Source organism: Festucalex cinctus, chromosome 16, assembly GCF_051991245.1.
Source record: "Festucalex cinctus isolate MCC-2025b chromosome 16, RoL_Fcin_1.0, whole genome shotgun sequence".
NCBI classification, from domain to species: domain Eukaryota; kingdom Metazoa; phylum Chordata; class Actinopteri; order Syngnathiformes; family Syngnathidae; genus Festucalex; species Festucalex cinctus.
The window spans coordinates 9096397-9110496 of record NC_135426.1 but is presented as its reverse complement, the minus strand read 5'-3'; the positions used below and the strand labels follow the sequence as shown (position 1 = coordinate 9110496).

Sequence of the window (14100 nt, the reverse complement as noted above, 5' to 3'; positions counted from 1 at the left end):
GCTTGAATATTTACGAGCATGAAAGGTGTGCGCGTTCGGCCCTCGGGCGTTGTCGTAAACAGAGAATAATTCAATTAAATGCTGCAGGTTTGTTCACACGCTCTCAGCCTCAATACTTTGCAACTTGCTTCCTTTTTTTCCCACCATTTTTGCTACATTAAGGTTCATGTAATGGCAGTTGGTGGGGAAAAAAAAGCAGTGTATTGAAATCAAACAAGGCCTGAGGGTTAACTACAACAATAATAACCCCAATGCCCCACCCACCCCCCACCCCATCTCAGCACATAAAGCGTCAAAATGTACATCTGACTGATGTGAAAACACACATTTATTTTCATTTCATCGCCATCCAGTCATTTTCTTCTCGCCTCTGATCCGTGACAATGTGCGAGCCAAGGTGAAAAATGTCGGATTTAATGGCTTTTTCTTTTTTTTTTTTTTCCTGGGCCTGCAGGAGCTCAGCAGCTTTGCTGTAGAGAACTGAATGTTAGCGTGTGTTTATTTCATCATATATGTAATCTTTTTTTGTTGTTGTAAATATCCTACCGCTAGCGCCGGTGGACACACGCTTATCTGCAAGATGGGAAAGGAAATTAAAGGCTAGCAAAGGATGCTAATGGAAAGGAACGGAGTATAGTGAAGGAAATGAAGTCAGAACATAGGAAGGGGCGGTAAACATGAAGGTAGGAGAGGATGTTTTGTGAAGGGTAGCAAGGGAGATGAAATGAGAAAAGAAAAGGGAGGGAGGGAGAGAAGGTAAAAGGGAAGAAAGGAAATGAAATGAAGAAAAGGAAGGTAAACACATGCTCCAAAAATGTCAAATAAAAGGAAGGAATAAAAATGAGGGCAAGGTTGGCGTGGGCCCTGTCAATTAGCGTAGCATTAGCACAGGCGCTACCGTTTTGTTTGTTGCCGTGACGGCGCCTCCACCCCTGTGCTCACCGCGACAGACAGGAAGCTTGTTTGTCTACTTCCTCTCTCGTGGCTCCATTGTACACACCATTTTGCCACAAGTAAACAAACAACAGGCACTATTAGCCCACCCCGTCTGTGTGTGTCTTTCCCATACTCAGAAACGCACAAAAGGAAGCATGTGACACTAGCAGCATGTATGGAAATTGTTGGTGCGTACATTCAATATGCTACTAGTGCGCTGTTTACCCTTTCCCAGGTACTACAACTAGTTTGTGCTTTGTCTTCTCTAGTAGGACAATTGAACACATCTTGCGAGTGGCATTTTTCAACTTCTATATATATAGGGCGCCCTAGTACGACAACATGTTACTAGTAAGGCAAAACTACGCACCAATGGGTAACTGTGTACTACTAGTGAAAACACAAATTTCTTCTAAGTTAACATCAAGTGCTTAGCAGGCAGCAGATTGGTGCACACTAGGGGTGTTAAAAAAAATCGATTCGGCGATATATCGCGATACTACATCGCGCGATTCTCGAATCGATTCAATAATCGGCAGAATCGATTTTTTTTTTTTGATTTTTTTTGTTTTTTTTTTTAGGATTCACACCTTGAGCATGGAAGAATGTTATATGAACGGAACATTAAGCCTTAAAATTTTATTTTAATGCTGTTTAAACATGAAACAGATTACAACCTCTATAAGACTGAAATTTCAGATAAATAAATAATACATTTTCATATAAATCTTACACTCTACAAGCTTACTGATTAGTATTTTCTAAATTTGAATGAAAAAAAATCGCAACAATCGACTTATAAATTCGTATCGGGATTAATCGGTATCGAATCGAATCGTGACCTGTGAATCGTGATACGAATCGAATCGTCAGGTACTAGGCAATTCACACCCCTAGTGCACACGCTACAAATACAATGGAGTTCTCCTACTGCACTACAGTCCTACTACTAGTGCACATAATTGTCATACAGTGAGGGAACTGCTAGTAAGATGTAGTCATTACACTAGTGTGCATAAATGATATAAAATAGTGGAAGGCAGTAATGGGGGACAGTAGTAGTTGAGTCATTCTACTAGTTCACCCCAATCATTTCACTAACACATTCTACTAGTGCGCAGAAATATCATACAAGAGAGGAAGGCAGTCATGGGGAAAAAAACGCCAAAAGTAAAAGTCGTTCTACGATTATATTCTAGTTGTTCTACTAGTGCTCCTCAGTTGTTCTACCAGCATGCCCCACTTCTTCTTACTAGCACCTCAGTTTTATATGTGTTGGGGGGTGGAAACAAGACAGTTATTCTACTAGTGCAGCTTAGTCGTTGTATTAGTGCTCTCTTGTCATTCTACTAGTGCACAGGGATGTCAACGTGGAAGTGGTAGTGAAAGAAAATAACACTAGAAAGACAGTCACTCTACTAGTGTGCAGAAATGTCTTCTTGTGGTAAAAAGACAATCACTCTAGTAGTGTACAAGATGTCATTCTACTAGTGCACAGAAAAGCCATGAGAGGCAGGAGTGGGAAAAATAAAACACTAGGTCAGTCGTTCTACTAGTGCGCAAAAATGTCATAGAAGAGAGGAAGGCAGTCATGGGGGGGGGGGGGGGAAACGCCAAAAGTAAGAGTCATTCTACTAGTACACTCTAGTTGTTCTAATAGTGCTCATCGGTTGTTTTACCAGCATGCTCCACTTGTTCTTACTAGTCCCTCAGTTTTATACAGAAATGTGTTGGGGGGGGGGGGGGGGGGGGAAACAAGACAGTCGTTTTACAACTGCACCTTAGTTGTTGTATTAGTGCTCTATTGTCATTCTACTAGTGCTCAGTGATGTCAGAGTCTGACATTTCTGTACACTAGTAGAATGACAATAGGTCAGTCGTTCTACTAGTATGCTGAATTGTCATACTAGTAGATAGCCAATTCAGCGCACTAGTAGGCTCGGGTCTACATGCTTAAAGGTTTCCTTCCATCAGAACAGGTTTGAGGCGATCCCATCATGAGCACAGAAAGCTGACGGGGCAACAGCGCCACCCAGCCCCCGCTGATGCCACTACGCCCCCACCCCTCCTTTTTTTTTCCCTAACGTGTCTGTCAGTCGGGGGAAAAAAATCCTTTTTTTTTTTTTTTTTTTGCAAGGGAATGTGGCATTAATTCAGTGATCAAAATGAGCGAAGGCGCGACACGCCAGCCAGGCAATCAAAGACTCGCCTCGTCGCTCCAAACACTTAATGGACTCCACACAGCAAAAATCTAACTAATTACAATTTGTCCTTTCTCTTTTGTCCTTTTCACAAGACTCCCTTTTCATTGCCACCAGTCTCTCATTTAAATAAGCGCCAGCACGGCTTCTCCCGCCCAAATATGCTACTAGTGTCATAACAATGAGAAGTGGCGGCCTGCGGCGACTATTTCAAATATCATTTAAAAAAAAAAAAAGGCCTGATCTGTAATTCAGAGCGGATACGCTATCAGACGCTGTGCTTGTCATTGCCGTCTCTAATCTCCCGCACGCCCGACGACAAACACGCCGGCTGCTGGCAGCAGACACTCCGAGGAATACCACCACCGAGAAGAAGGAGAGGGGGGGAGGGATTTTTTATTTTTATTTTATTTTTTTACCACTTATTTTCTTTTCCTCCCCAGTGTTCGCGACACCTATCATAACATCAATGAAACGGATTGGAGAGGAATTGCAGTTTTTGGAGAGCTATTAGCAAGTGATCACAGCCTACTGTATAAGGAAGAAATTAGACTATATGGACGTGAACGCAGGCATTTAGGAAGTCATCAACATAAGGAAGTGATTGATCGCGGTTATAAGGACGACTATAAAGAAGTGATGACCGGTTATAAGGATCAAGAAGTGATCACACGTTATAAAGAAATGACCATAAGGGAGTTATCGTGGTTACAAATAGGGCCTGACTGATGAATCGGTCAGGCGATAACTGGCCTATTTATATATATTAGGGGTGTCAGGTGAATACGATTTTTAATAATTAATCACATGACTTCAATAGTTAACTCACGATTAATCGCAAATTTTATATCTGTTCTCAATGTACAATAAAATCTTTTTTCTAAGCTTCATACTCTTAACATAAAAGTGGGGAAAAAATGTTAAACTAATAGAAATATACCTGCATCTTTTCGTCATTGAAAGAGTGGTTTCTTAATAATTCATAAAATTAAGTTAAAATTAAAAAGATGTATAGTGTTTAGGGATGTAACGATATCCAAACATCACGATACAATATCACGAGAATGTCACGATACAATAATTATCACGATATTGTGTGGGAGGGGGTGCGATATTTAAAAAAAGTCACAATATTCTAAAAGAAAAAAAAAAAAAAAAAAAGAGTTCATACTAAAAAATGCACAATATTGTGCTTTTGTACATAACAGCAATGCATATAAACCACCTACAATCTCTAACAACAATATTGAGGCACTTCCTTGCTAATGCAAGCACACAAACGCTTCACAAGCAAATTACGTTCCCCTTCATCTGACAATTAGCATAGATTTCAAACATAGAAGGCCAAAGCATCCCTAATGAAAATTAAATTGCACTCATAAACTAGCCACTAGAGGGTGCTAGAACTGCACAAATGGAAATCGACGTGACTTTTTTAACAGATGTGTTCCTTTTAAATATTGTGAACATGACGACAACGATATTGTGGAAGTTTTAATATCACGATATTGCCTTATCGTTACATCCCTAATAGTGTTCCCTCGCTATAATGTGGTTCACTTTTCACGGTCTCGCTGTATTGCCTACTATATAAAATTTCTGAAGGTTTGAACATTGAGAATGTTTTAAAACAAGAGAGAAATGTAAGAAAAAGTAAACGCCTTGATCAGAAAAAGTGTATAAACTGTGTGGTGAAGGGTTTCAGAGCCTTAAAACATTTATAGTAAATATAAAAACACATTGAGATACTTCGCGGATTTCATTTATTACGGGGTTTTTTTTGCTGGGGGGGCTAACCCAGCAAATGAGGGAACACTGTTCTACACTTAAAAAATATATATTGGTTTGTGTTGCTCATTTTTCTACCACTAGATGGCATAATTACATTTGTAAGATGGTGACAGCTCAGTGCATTTTTCTTTTTATGTTAAAAGCTAGTTAATCTTTAACATGAACTAATTTGTGAAATTCTGCACATTTTTAAAAATTGTAAGATACAACTTGACCCCAGTCTCCACAAATATATGCATTACTATTACATTTATTCCTGCTAAATTTTGATGTGGACTTGTCTGATACGTTGCGACGAATCCCCCGAGTACAGGCTTTCCGATTAATTGTGCATTAAAAAAAATAGTGGCATTAAAGGAACTTTAAATTAACTCAAAATTAGCGCACAAATTTTGACATGAATTCACATGAAAGAGTTAATGCTGTTAGTGTCGGAGTTGTACAGAAAGAAGTCAATTTTCCCACGAGATGGAGTGCTGACTCCATTCATTACAATCAGCATCTTTCCTGAGACAAAGACGTATTTAAAAAAAGAAAAAGAAAACCTCTTCATAATTGTCAAGAGATGCCAACCAATTGCAGCAAAGCACTACTTTGGTCTCAATGAAACTCCTCAACTCACATCACTGTCATTCCTTGGCGATCGAAATGCCTGAGCATAAAAACAGCTGAGCTCATTAGTCAATAACGAAGGAGTGGTTTAAAAAATAAATAAATAAATAAATAATCTGTATGAATAAGCGGGTGTTCATTGGATGTGCAATTAAACAGTGATTAGCCGTCACGCACACACATTGGGTTTTAGTTAGACGTGTGGTCTGGACAGGAAAAGGTTGGGGGCCAACACGCTCAGCGGGACCCTGACACGGGGCCATACGCACACACACACTTCAAAGCGTGGGTGTAAGCGTGGGTGACATGCATCCACCCAGCATGAGTCCCACGTTGGACCGGGCCATCTATCATACACAGCCAACTACTGAAACCCGACACTTGATTGGCAGCACAATACACACACTTGAAGTCAATATTCTGTCAATGAGTCAATTCATAATGCACAGAAAATATTTTCCTTGGCAACCAGTTTGACGTCCACTAGCCCACTGGTTGTCAAATTGGTTGCAGTCCGTAAAACAATTTGCAAAACATTCTTATTTTGTATCATTTTTAAAAGTGTACTCCGGCATATAGCACCAACAAAACAAACAAAATAAACCTGACATTAGCTTCAGACAAATAAAAAGCTGTCATAATGATTCAGTTGGAAAGCCACATTAACAATTAATTTAAAATCAGTCCATTTATAATTTACCATCAATATGACACAAATATATAAATATCTTTTAGGTTTTTTTTCTTCATTTTTAATAGAGTTTAAAAAAAAAAAAAAAAAAAAAAAAAAAGTATTTTTTTTTTTCCCTTTTTCCAAGAACATTGTCATGACTGGGTCATGCCAGGGTTATGTTTGGGTCATGCAAGGGTTACGCTTATGACTAAGGTCATGCAAGGGTTACGCTTATACTGTTATGACTAAGGTCATGCAAGGGTATCCTTATACTGTCATGACTAGGGTCATGCAAGGGTTATGCTTACTGTCGTGACTAGGGTCATGTAAGGGTTATGTTTACTGTCATGCAAGGGTTATGTTTAGGTCATGACCGTGAGGTCAAGTGTCTGTTTTGAACTGATGTAATCGTCATCTGGTTTCAACTGGTGGTGCGCTATTTGATGTCAGAAGCTATGTGATGTCAGGAATCTTTAATCTGGGATACAACCCCAGAACATAACAAACATACAGCGTAAGGAAACAAATAGAACGTATAGGGGGGGAAAAAACAACACGCTACTTTTGTCTAAATTAAACTTCCCAACTCACAGTTCCTTGGCACCAAAATCCACAAAAGATGACATAGAAACATTTCTTTATTGGTGTCATTAGATGTCAAAGAGACTACAGGTGCCAAAAGAGGGAGTCATTGCGCGTCCACACTCATCTATGTAAAAACAAAAAGAGGGGCGGGGTCAATAAATCGCTGTTTCTTGTCCTGTTTCTGAAGGCGCCGCTATCTCTTCACAGAGAAGCTCCAAACCACACTGACCTTGTCTGACATCGTCAAAATGTCCACATAGCTGATAGCTTTTTGTATGGGGGCATTAAGATAAAGAACGGGGGTGTCGCCACGGGATAAGGTGCAGGAGTGGCTCCCATCTTTGTGGGATTGCAAAATGGCGACACTTAGTCTTTCATATTCTTGAAATTAGTCATTCTTTGGAGAGAATAAAGAATAAATGTCTGTCGATATTATATTGTCCCTCTATGTGTTGCTCCAAAGTTTGTGTTCAAATAACCATTGCTTAAAACCTTATAATGTGTCATCCTTTTGTCTCGTTTGGTTTGGCAGTAAAGTGCCACCATGCAGTGCTCCCATCTCAATTTTTTGCTTGCAATTCAAAGCAAACAAATGAATAAATTAGCCAAAACAACAGCACACATCTCAAACATATAAATCAGGCCACTTGAGTCTAAAGTATTCAGGATTAGGTGGAGCTAAGCCTAACACGGCTAACTCAGAATCAGAATCCTTTTATTGGCAATAAAACACAACTCAAGTACCATTTTGGCCAATCACAAGCTAGAATAGAGCAATTTTCAGGAAAAAGACAGTATGAAATAAAATGTGGACTGATCATGTGGTGGGCTCAACATGCAATATGATTTTGCAAACCACATTGGAATCATTTTCAACTCATGTGACAGAAGTTGTTGAGTGGAACTTACCTGCAAAGCAGACTTCAACTTGTCAGGACTTGAGACTTGATCCACGTCAATTGACATGGAATGTCACTAAATGAAAAATACATCAAATCAATCATTAAATTTACTTTTCACGATAGTAAATAAAATAAAAAATCGCTTACCATATGGAGGAAACAGGAAACCTGTGCACGTTCCTTTACAAGACAAGCAGGCACAGGTGCGGTGTGGATTGCAGTACTGCTTTAGGCTACCTAGAGGGAGCACTTGCTTTTTTTGCATTGTTTCCCCCCCCCCCACAACTTTATTGCAATTTACATAATAAACATGGCAACAGTCAAGTTTTTCTTTGCATGTATCAAAACAACATAGGGGGATTGCCAGCAGGAACATCGGGTATAGATCCATCAATAAAAAAAAAATATTAACATCACAAAAGCAAAAGGATCGATCAATAATAGAATTAAAAAAGCATCAATAATAAAGAATCACGAATTACAGAAATATGACACAAAAAAAAACACGTTCAGTCGTTTTTTGCTTTGTTACTCTTGGTTTCTTTTTTCCTTGTTCTTTCTTTCATTCACTCACTTTCCATCTCTTTTGTCTCTATTTTTGTTGTTGCTTCATTGAAACTTTGTTGCTTTATCTGGAAATTTGGAATGGATTTATTTTGCGTATAAAATTTGCAGGACCTACAGGACTGTTTTTGTTTGTTTGTTTTACACAATCCGATGTTGTACATCCATTCAGATCTCTTTAGTTTCTCTTTCTTAAACACAAAGTGCGCTTGACAGCATAGAAGTCATCAAAGGCAAAGTAGGCCCTCAATGCTCACCCTCGGTACCGTTTTAGTTACTTTGTCTACACAATAAAAACACGCGGCCATTAGCGCGCACAAATACGTATCAATGAGTTTAACTATTCTACAGCATTATGTGAAAACGTGACATCATTATCAAGAAAAGTGGACAGGATTATTTTACTCGGCGATTTGCGGCGGATTTGAGCGCCATTTGAATAGAGTGTGAAAGCATTCTCTATCCGACAGCACACCCCAGTGGACAAAAGTAGAGCTGCAACTCGGTGGACACCTGATTAGGAACACTTGAACAACGCTATCAGATAGCAACATTTCTGCCCATTTCTGTTCATTATTGTATTTTTACAAGTACACTGAAATCTGTTGGATTTTTAAAAATTATAATAAACTGTATACATTACAGTGCTCAATGAATTTCTACCTAAGTTGTCATATGTGTAATAAATGAAATATTTTCGTATTTTCCGTGTGGTGCCTCGGTGGGCAATGGCCTTTCTAAAATTGATTTTTATTTATTTTTTAATTAAAGGGACGGGGATTGTAAATTAGCATTTGCTAAACTCTGTATGCTCAACATTAGTAGCAAGTTGTTCTTTGTGTCTATGTCTGATTGCATTGTCCCTGTTGAAAAAATCTAATAAAATGAATGAAAAACAAAACATTTTCTTTTTTTTATTATTATAAACATTCGGTAATTTTTTTATTGCAAATATTTTCCCCCCCCCCCCCAAACCATTTTACACACATTTTAATTAAGTTTGTGTAGGCCGACTTTTTTTTTTTTTTTTTTACTTTTAAAAATCCAGATGTTTATGAAAATGGATTCATTGTAGAGAAATGTAAACACAAAAAGTTACTGTATATTATTTTTGTATTACATACAAAGCAGACAAACTATGTTAGACATATTTGAAGTGTTTGTCCAGCCTTACTATAATGGAAAAAAATAAAATAAATTTGCATAATGGACGAACGAACAAATAAATGCAGGTTGTGAAACAGAAATTGTTTTGAATTAACCTCTCCTTTACAAATATTGTATATTGCAATGCAAAAATATTTCCGGCATGCCAATATTGCAATTTGAAATTTAGGTAACAAGAACAATTAAAGCACAGCTATTGATGTATTTCCTCATTTATATCCATCAGCTAATGAGGAGTCAAAACTTTCTCCAATGCATGAAAGGAGGGGGGGAAAAAAGGCAAGTTGAGCAGATGGTCTAAGAGCTTTATTCTCTGCATATATTTTACAAACAAGCATAAACGTCGCTAGATTCATCTGCATCACATTGAAACGTTGGTCTCCTCTCACCTCGCTTCATCGCTTACCTGCAAAGAAAGAACACGCAACTTGAAAAATAAAAATAAACAGCAGTAAATAAATACTGCCGTCTAATACAGAAGCTAACCATCTCAAAACACATTCAACACGAGTCTACATGTGTGTCTAACATCTACCAGGTTACCTCCCGCAAGGCTCAATTCCTGAATTCAGCACAGAGCAGCAAACAGATGTGTAAAGGCATGTAAAATTATTGCAACGTTTGGAAGACGATGAAGATGACGACTTACAGAGCGGCGGCTCCGGAAATGATCTCGATGAGCTCCTTGGTGATGACGGCTTGTCGGGTGCGGTTGAAGGTCAGGGTGAGCTTGCCAATCATCTCGGCTGATGATCGAGTGCAGAGGAGGGTTGTCAATCAAAACGTGAGGGGGGAAAAAAAAACATTGAACAACAGGAAGAATCTTTGGTTGCTTACAAGCGTTCTTGCTGGCGCTGTCCATGGCGGTCATCCTGGCGCTCTGCTCGCTGGTGGATGACTCGCGCAGCGCCAGGTAGATGATGTTGACCATGGCGAACTCCTGGTAGCTCGTCAGCACGTCGGCGTCGATGTCATCGTACACGCCCATGGTCTCTGTGGTTGCCGCAGAAGAAGGCTATTAGCATGGTTTTTAACTGGGCCAAATGTGGTCCAAGACCTTACCCGCATTGGAGACCACGTCAGTGGAGAAGAGGGGCTTCTGGTTCGTCTTGTACGAGATGACGGACCTGCGTGAGGAAGATGGGTGCTACGGTCAACGCCGGCATGCAAGTCAGAATAAAACAAAATGAAAAGTACATATGTTTAGATAGGTCTGATGCCAGTGAACATTTTGAGTGGTGGAAAATAAAAGAATATTCATAAATGACTTAGTTATCACACTTACGAGTTTACAAATTTTGTACAAAATACCGTATGTGGGGTATTTTTTTTGTTTTTATGCCTCAAGGGCTTGTGAATGTGTGAGTGAATGAATAATGAATAGTGTCCAGAAAAGCGCTATATATATCTGATGCATTATTATTATTATTATTATTAGGGGTGTTAAAAAAAATGGATTCGGCAATATATCGCGATACTAAAGCACGCAATTCTCGAATCGATTCAATAGGCAGCCGAATCGATTTTTTAACATCCATTTTTGATGGAAAAATATTCAACAAAATGTCTAAATTTCACACCTTAAGCATGGAAGAATGTTATATTGATGGAACATTAAGCCTTAATATTTTATTTCAATGCTGTTCAAACATGAAAAATGTTACAACCTGTTTGTTAAATACAGTGACTCAGTTATAAGACTGAAGTTTCAGATAAATAAATAATAAATTTTCATACAAATCGTACAGTGTACATGTACAAGTTTACTGAATGGTATTTTCTAAATTTGAGTAAAAAAAAATCGCAACAATCGACTTATAAATTCATATCGGGATTAATCGGTATCGAATCGAATCGTGACCTATGAATCGTGATACGGATCGAATCGTCAGGTACTAGGCAATTCACACCCCTAATTATTATTATTATTATTATTATTATATAATATAAACACTATAATCATTTAAGTTCATTTTGGACCAAGCAGAATTTATAGTAAAATGTATTTATTTATTTATGTTGGCGAAAACTTGATGTTGGAGTGCAACATGTGCACCGTGCAGTAGGACGAGCATTTATTTTTTGGTACAAAAAAAGAAAATGTTTAAACATAAAAAAAAAAAAAAAAATATTAATTTAAAAAAAAAATATTAAGATAAGTACAATTATTTGAAACACTATGCAAGTTCCTTTTGGATGAAACAAAATGTTTTAAATTAGTTATTTTAAAATTTAAAAAATATGCAAATGTATAAATTTAAACAACTCAAAAATTAGTACTTTTGGGTTTTTTTTTACGATTATGCTGATTTTGTAATTGTGGAGTGCAAGAATTGAATTTTGACTACCTTTTATTGGAACATCAAAGATCATTTCTGTCTTTGTGTGTTATGTTAGCATTAAGCTACGAGAGAAATGTGTGAGATAGCTGGTGGTAATAATTGCGACAAAAGTGACATTATTTGTTTAAAAAAAAAAAAGTTTATTCTTACATTATCTGTACAAGAACAATATTTATTAATTATTTTTATGTATGTTAAGGTTAATACTAAGACAAAAAAATTGTACCATTGAGAAGAAAAAATATTCACGTTGTCATTAAAAGTAAAAGTAAGGACAGTGAACAACAGTTTTGAATTGTTGGTTTCAAGTGTTGCATAACGTGTTTACTTCATCCCACTGAATTTTTATGTTTGATGTGTCAAATTTATTTCATTTCTGTGAATTCAAAAACCGTTACATTTTTTCCCAAAATTTGACTAATTTTCCCAACTGTAAAGATCCGTTAAAATGTTTCTATTATTTCTGTGGAAGTTAATACTCAAGAAAAAAAATATTTCAAAGCATTTTTTTGGTTTGAGGAGAAAAAAAATAAAAAAATAAAAAAATAAAATAAAATAAAAAAATAAAAAGTTAATTCCAGAGGGGAAGAAAACCTACAACCAGAAATTGATTTGAATGTCAGTGTCATTTGCTTTTTCTATTAAATAAAGCAACCATTGTTTTGTTTTTTTCTTCCAAAGAACATTGAGCAGGAAAAGGTCAAAGTGTTGCTGACCTGAAATGGTTGTAGATGACGGATCCCTGGTCAAACGCGTAGCCTGAATTGAGCAGCTCGCTGGCGATGATGGACGCATCCCCAAAAGTAGGGGGTTTGCGGCCCACCTCCTTGCAGTTGAGCATGATGTGCTTTCCGTGAGTTCTGACCAGGAGGAGACAAGAACGTTTCAGCTTGGTAACTGGCGATATGGCTGGATGGATTACGGTTTGGGCGTACCTGTGCAGCAGGCCTCTCAGTTTGTCGCCCACGTTGACCACCATCACCTCCTTGCCGCTGCCCGTCAGGTTGGCGATCTCATTCTTGATGGTCTTGGCCACGCCCGAGTGGATGGCGCCACACAGGCCGCGGTCGGATGTCACACCGATGATCAGGTGCTTGGCCGCCTTGTCCTCGGGTGCCTTGATCTCCGCCTTCTCATACAGAGCTGGAGGGGCAAGGGGGAGGAGTCAATATTAGCCCGTTTTCAACGTGGAGCGGGGGACCCGATCAAGGTCTACGTACAGAGGGCTCCGGTGCCGTAGACACGGGCGGGCTTCAGCTGCCTCTCAGCCCGAGCGTACTTGGCAGCGGCCACCATTTTCATGGATTTGGTGATCTTCTGGATGTTCTTGATGGACTTCAGGCGGATGGTGACTAGGCAAAGTTGGACAGTCACGTAGATCAGTGCTCACCAAGATATTAGCCAATTTCACATAATTGCTATGAATTTGATTACTTATTCACGGCAAATAATGCATCTTGGATCATCTATATACATGCCCGAACATACACTATGGTGACAGGCAGAATGACATACTCTTAAGTTCCAAATAAAGTTTGCAAATAAGAGAATCAGTGATTCGTGAATATATGTGAAGCTTGTGTTTTGTACAATAAAAGCTACAAAACAGCGGATTTGTTCATCTTTTAAGTCTTATCCATCTAGGTTCGGTTCAATGTGAGGATAAGAGAAGTGAACTTACTGTCCTTCAAGGTAGCCATGTTCCTGATCTGCCCACTGTCAAAACAAACAAACATGAATGCAGCTTGTGCATGATATAAAAGTTGCATTGTGCACAAACACGCATTCACCATTTTGTTTAATTGCAAAATGTCACCAAGTTTTAGAGGAAATGGTAACATTTAGTTAGCGCAAATGTGTGCTAATGCCAACACTGCAGACAAGCTAAACGCAGCAGAGGGATTAGGTGGAATTGTCTTTAAAACGATTTAGTTTGTGTTGGTGAAAATAGTTACAGCATATAATTTTGTTAATAGTAAGACAATGTTATCGGCTTATTTAGGTTTAGCCGGCTAGCCGATGTCATTCATTAGCTGCGGCCTCCACTTTAGCACGTCCTTTCGCCTCCAATAACTTTCACTACAACCGACACGTTATACGTTTAAACTGATCATAATAGCTAACATGCACTTCGATACACGCTACAACAAGATGGCATGAGAAAACATCAAAATATTGTGACTTTTTGTTACCATTGTGGGGAGAATACCAAGGCGCTGGTCCTGGCGAACATGGTTAGTCGAATGAAGGTCAGACAGGCAGCACTGCGCATGCGCACAATCAAGACAGACGCATGCACGAGTGGTGCCTTCATGGACTCGCAAGAA

The 14100-nt window shown here is 38.5% G+C and overlaps 1 protein-coding gene across 2 annotated transcripts; it reads right to left on the bottom strand.

Moving 5' to 3' along the window:
* Nucleotides 1-9722: 9722 nt before the first annotated feature.
* atp5f1c (ATP synthase F1 subunit gamma) lies at nt 9723-14096 on the bottom strand. Of its 2 annotated transcripts, XM_077499883.1 has the most exons (9): nt 13966-14096; nt 13455-13489; nt 12994-13125; nt 12709-12916; nt 12490-12633; nt 10494-10558; nt 10269-10424; nt 10081-10177; nt 9723-9837 (listed from the first exon to the last, which is right to left on the bottom strand). In XM_077499883.1, exons 1-9 carry the CDS (start codon nt 14085-14087, stop codon nt 9834-9836), a joined length of 963 nt encoding a protein of 320 aa, XP_077356009.1. In that variant the 5' UTR covers nt 14088-14096; the 3' UTR covers nt 9723-9833. The 2 variants fall into 2 exon arrangements, with proteins under 2 accessions (XP_077356009.1, XP_077356010.1); XM_077499884.1 differs by lacking the exon at nt 9723-9837 and having other exon boundaries at nt 10077-10177.
* Between the last annotated feature and the right edge of the window lie 4 nt (nt 14097-14100).

Excerpts from the sequence above, each read along its gene's own strand:
- atp5f1c (XM_077499883.1), bottom strand. The coding sequence starts at position 14,087 with ATGAAGGCACCACTCGTGCATGCGTCTGTCTTGATTGTGCGCATGCGC. Across the intron at positions 13,490-13,965 it reads TTGGTATTCTCCCCACAATG|TGGGCAGATCAGGAACATGG; the intron begins GTAACAAAAAGT and ends TTGTTTTGACAG. Across the intron at positions 13,126-13,454 it reads CATGGCTACCTTGAAGGACA|TCACCATCCGCCTGAAGTCC; the intron begins GTAAGTTCACTT and ends AACTTTGCCTAG.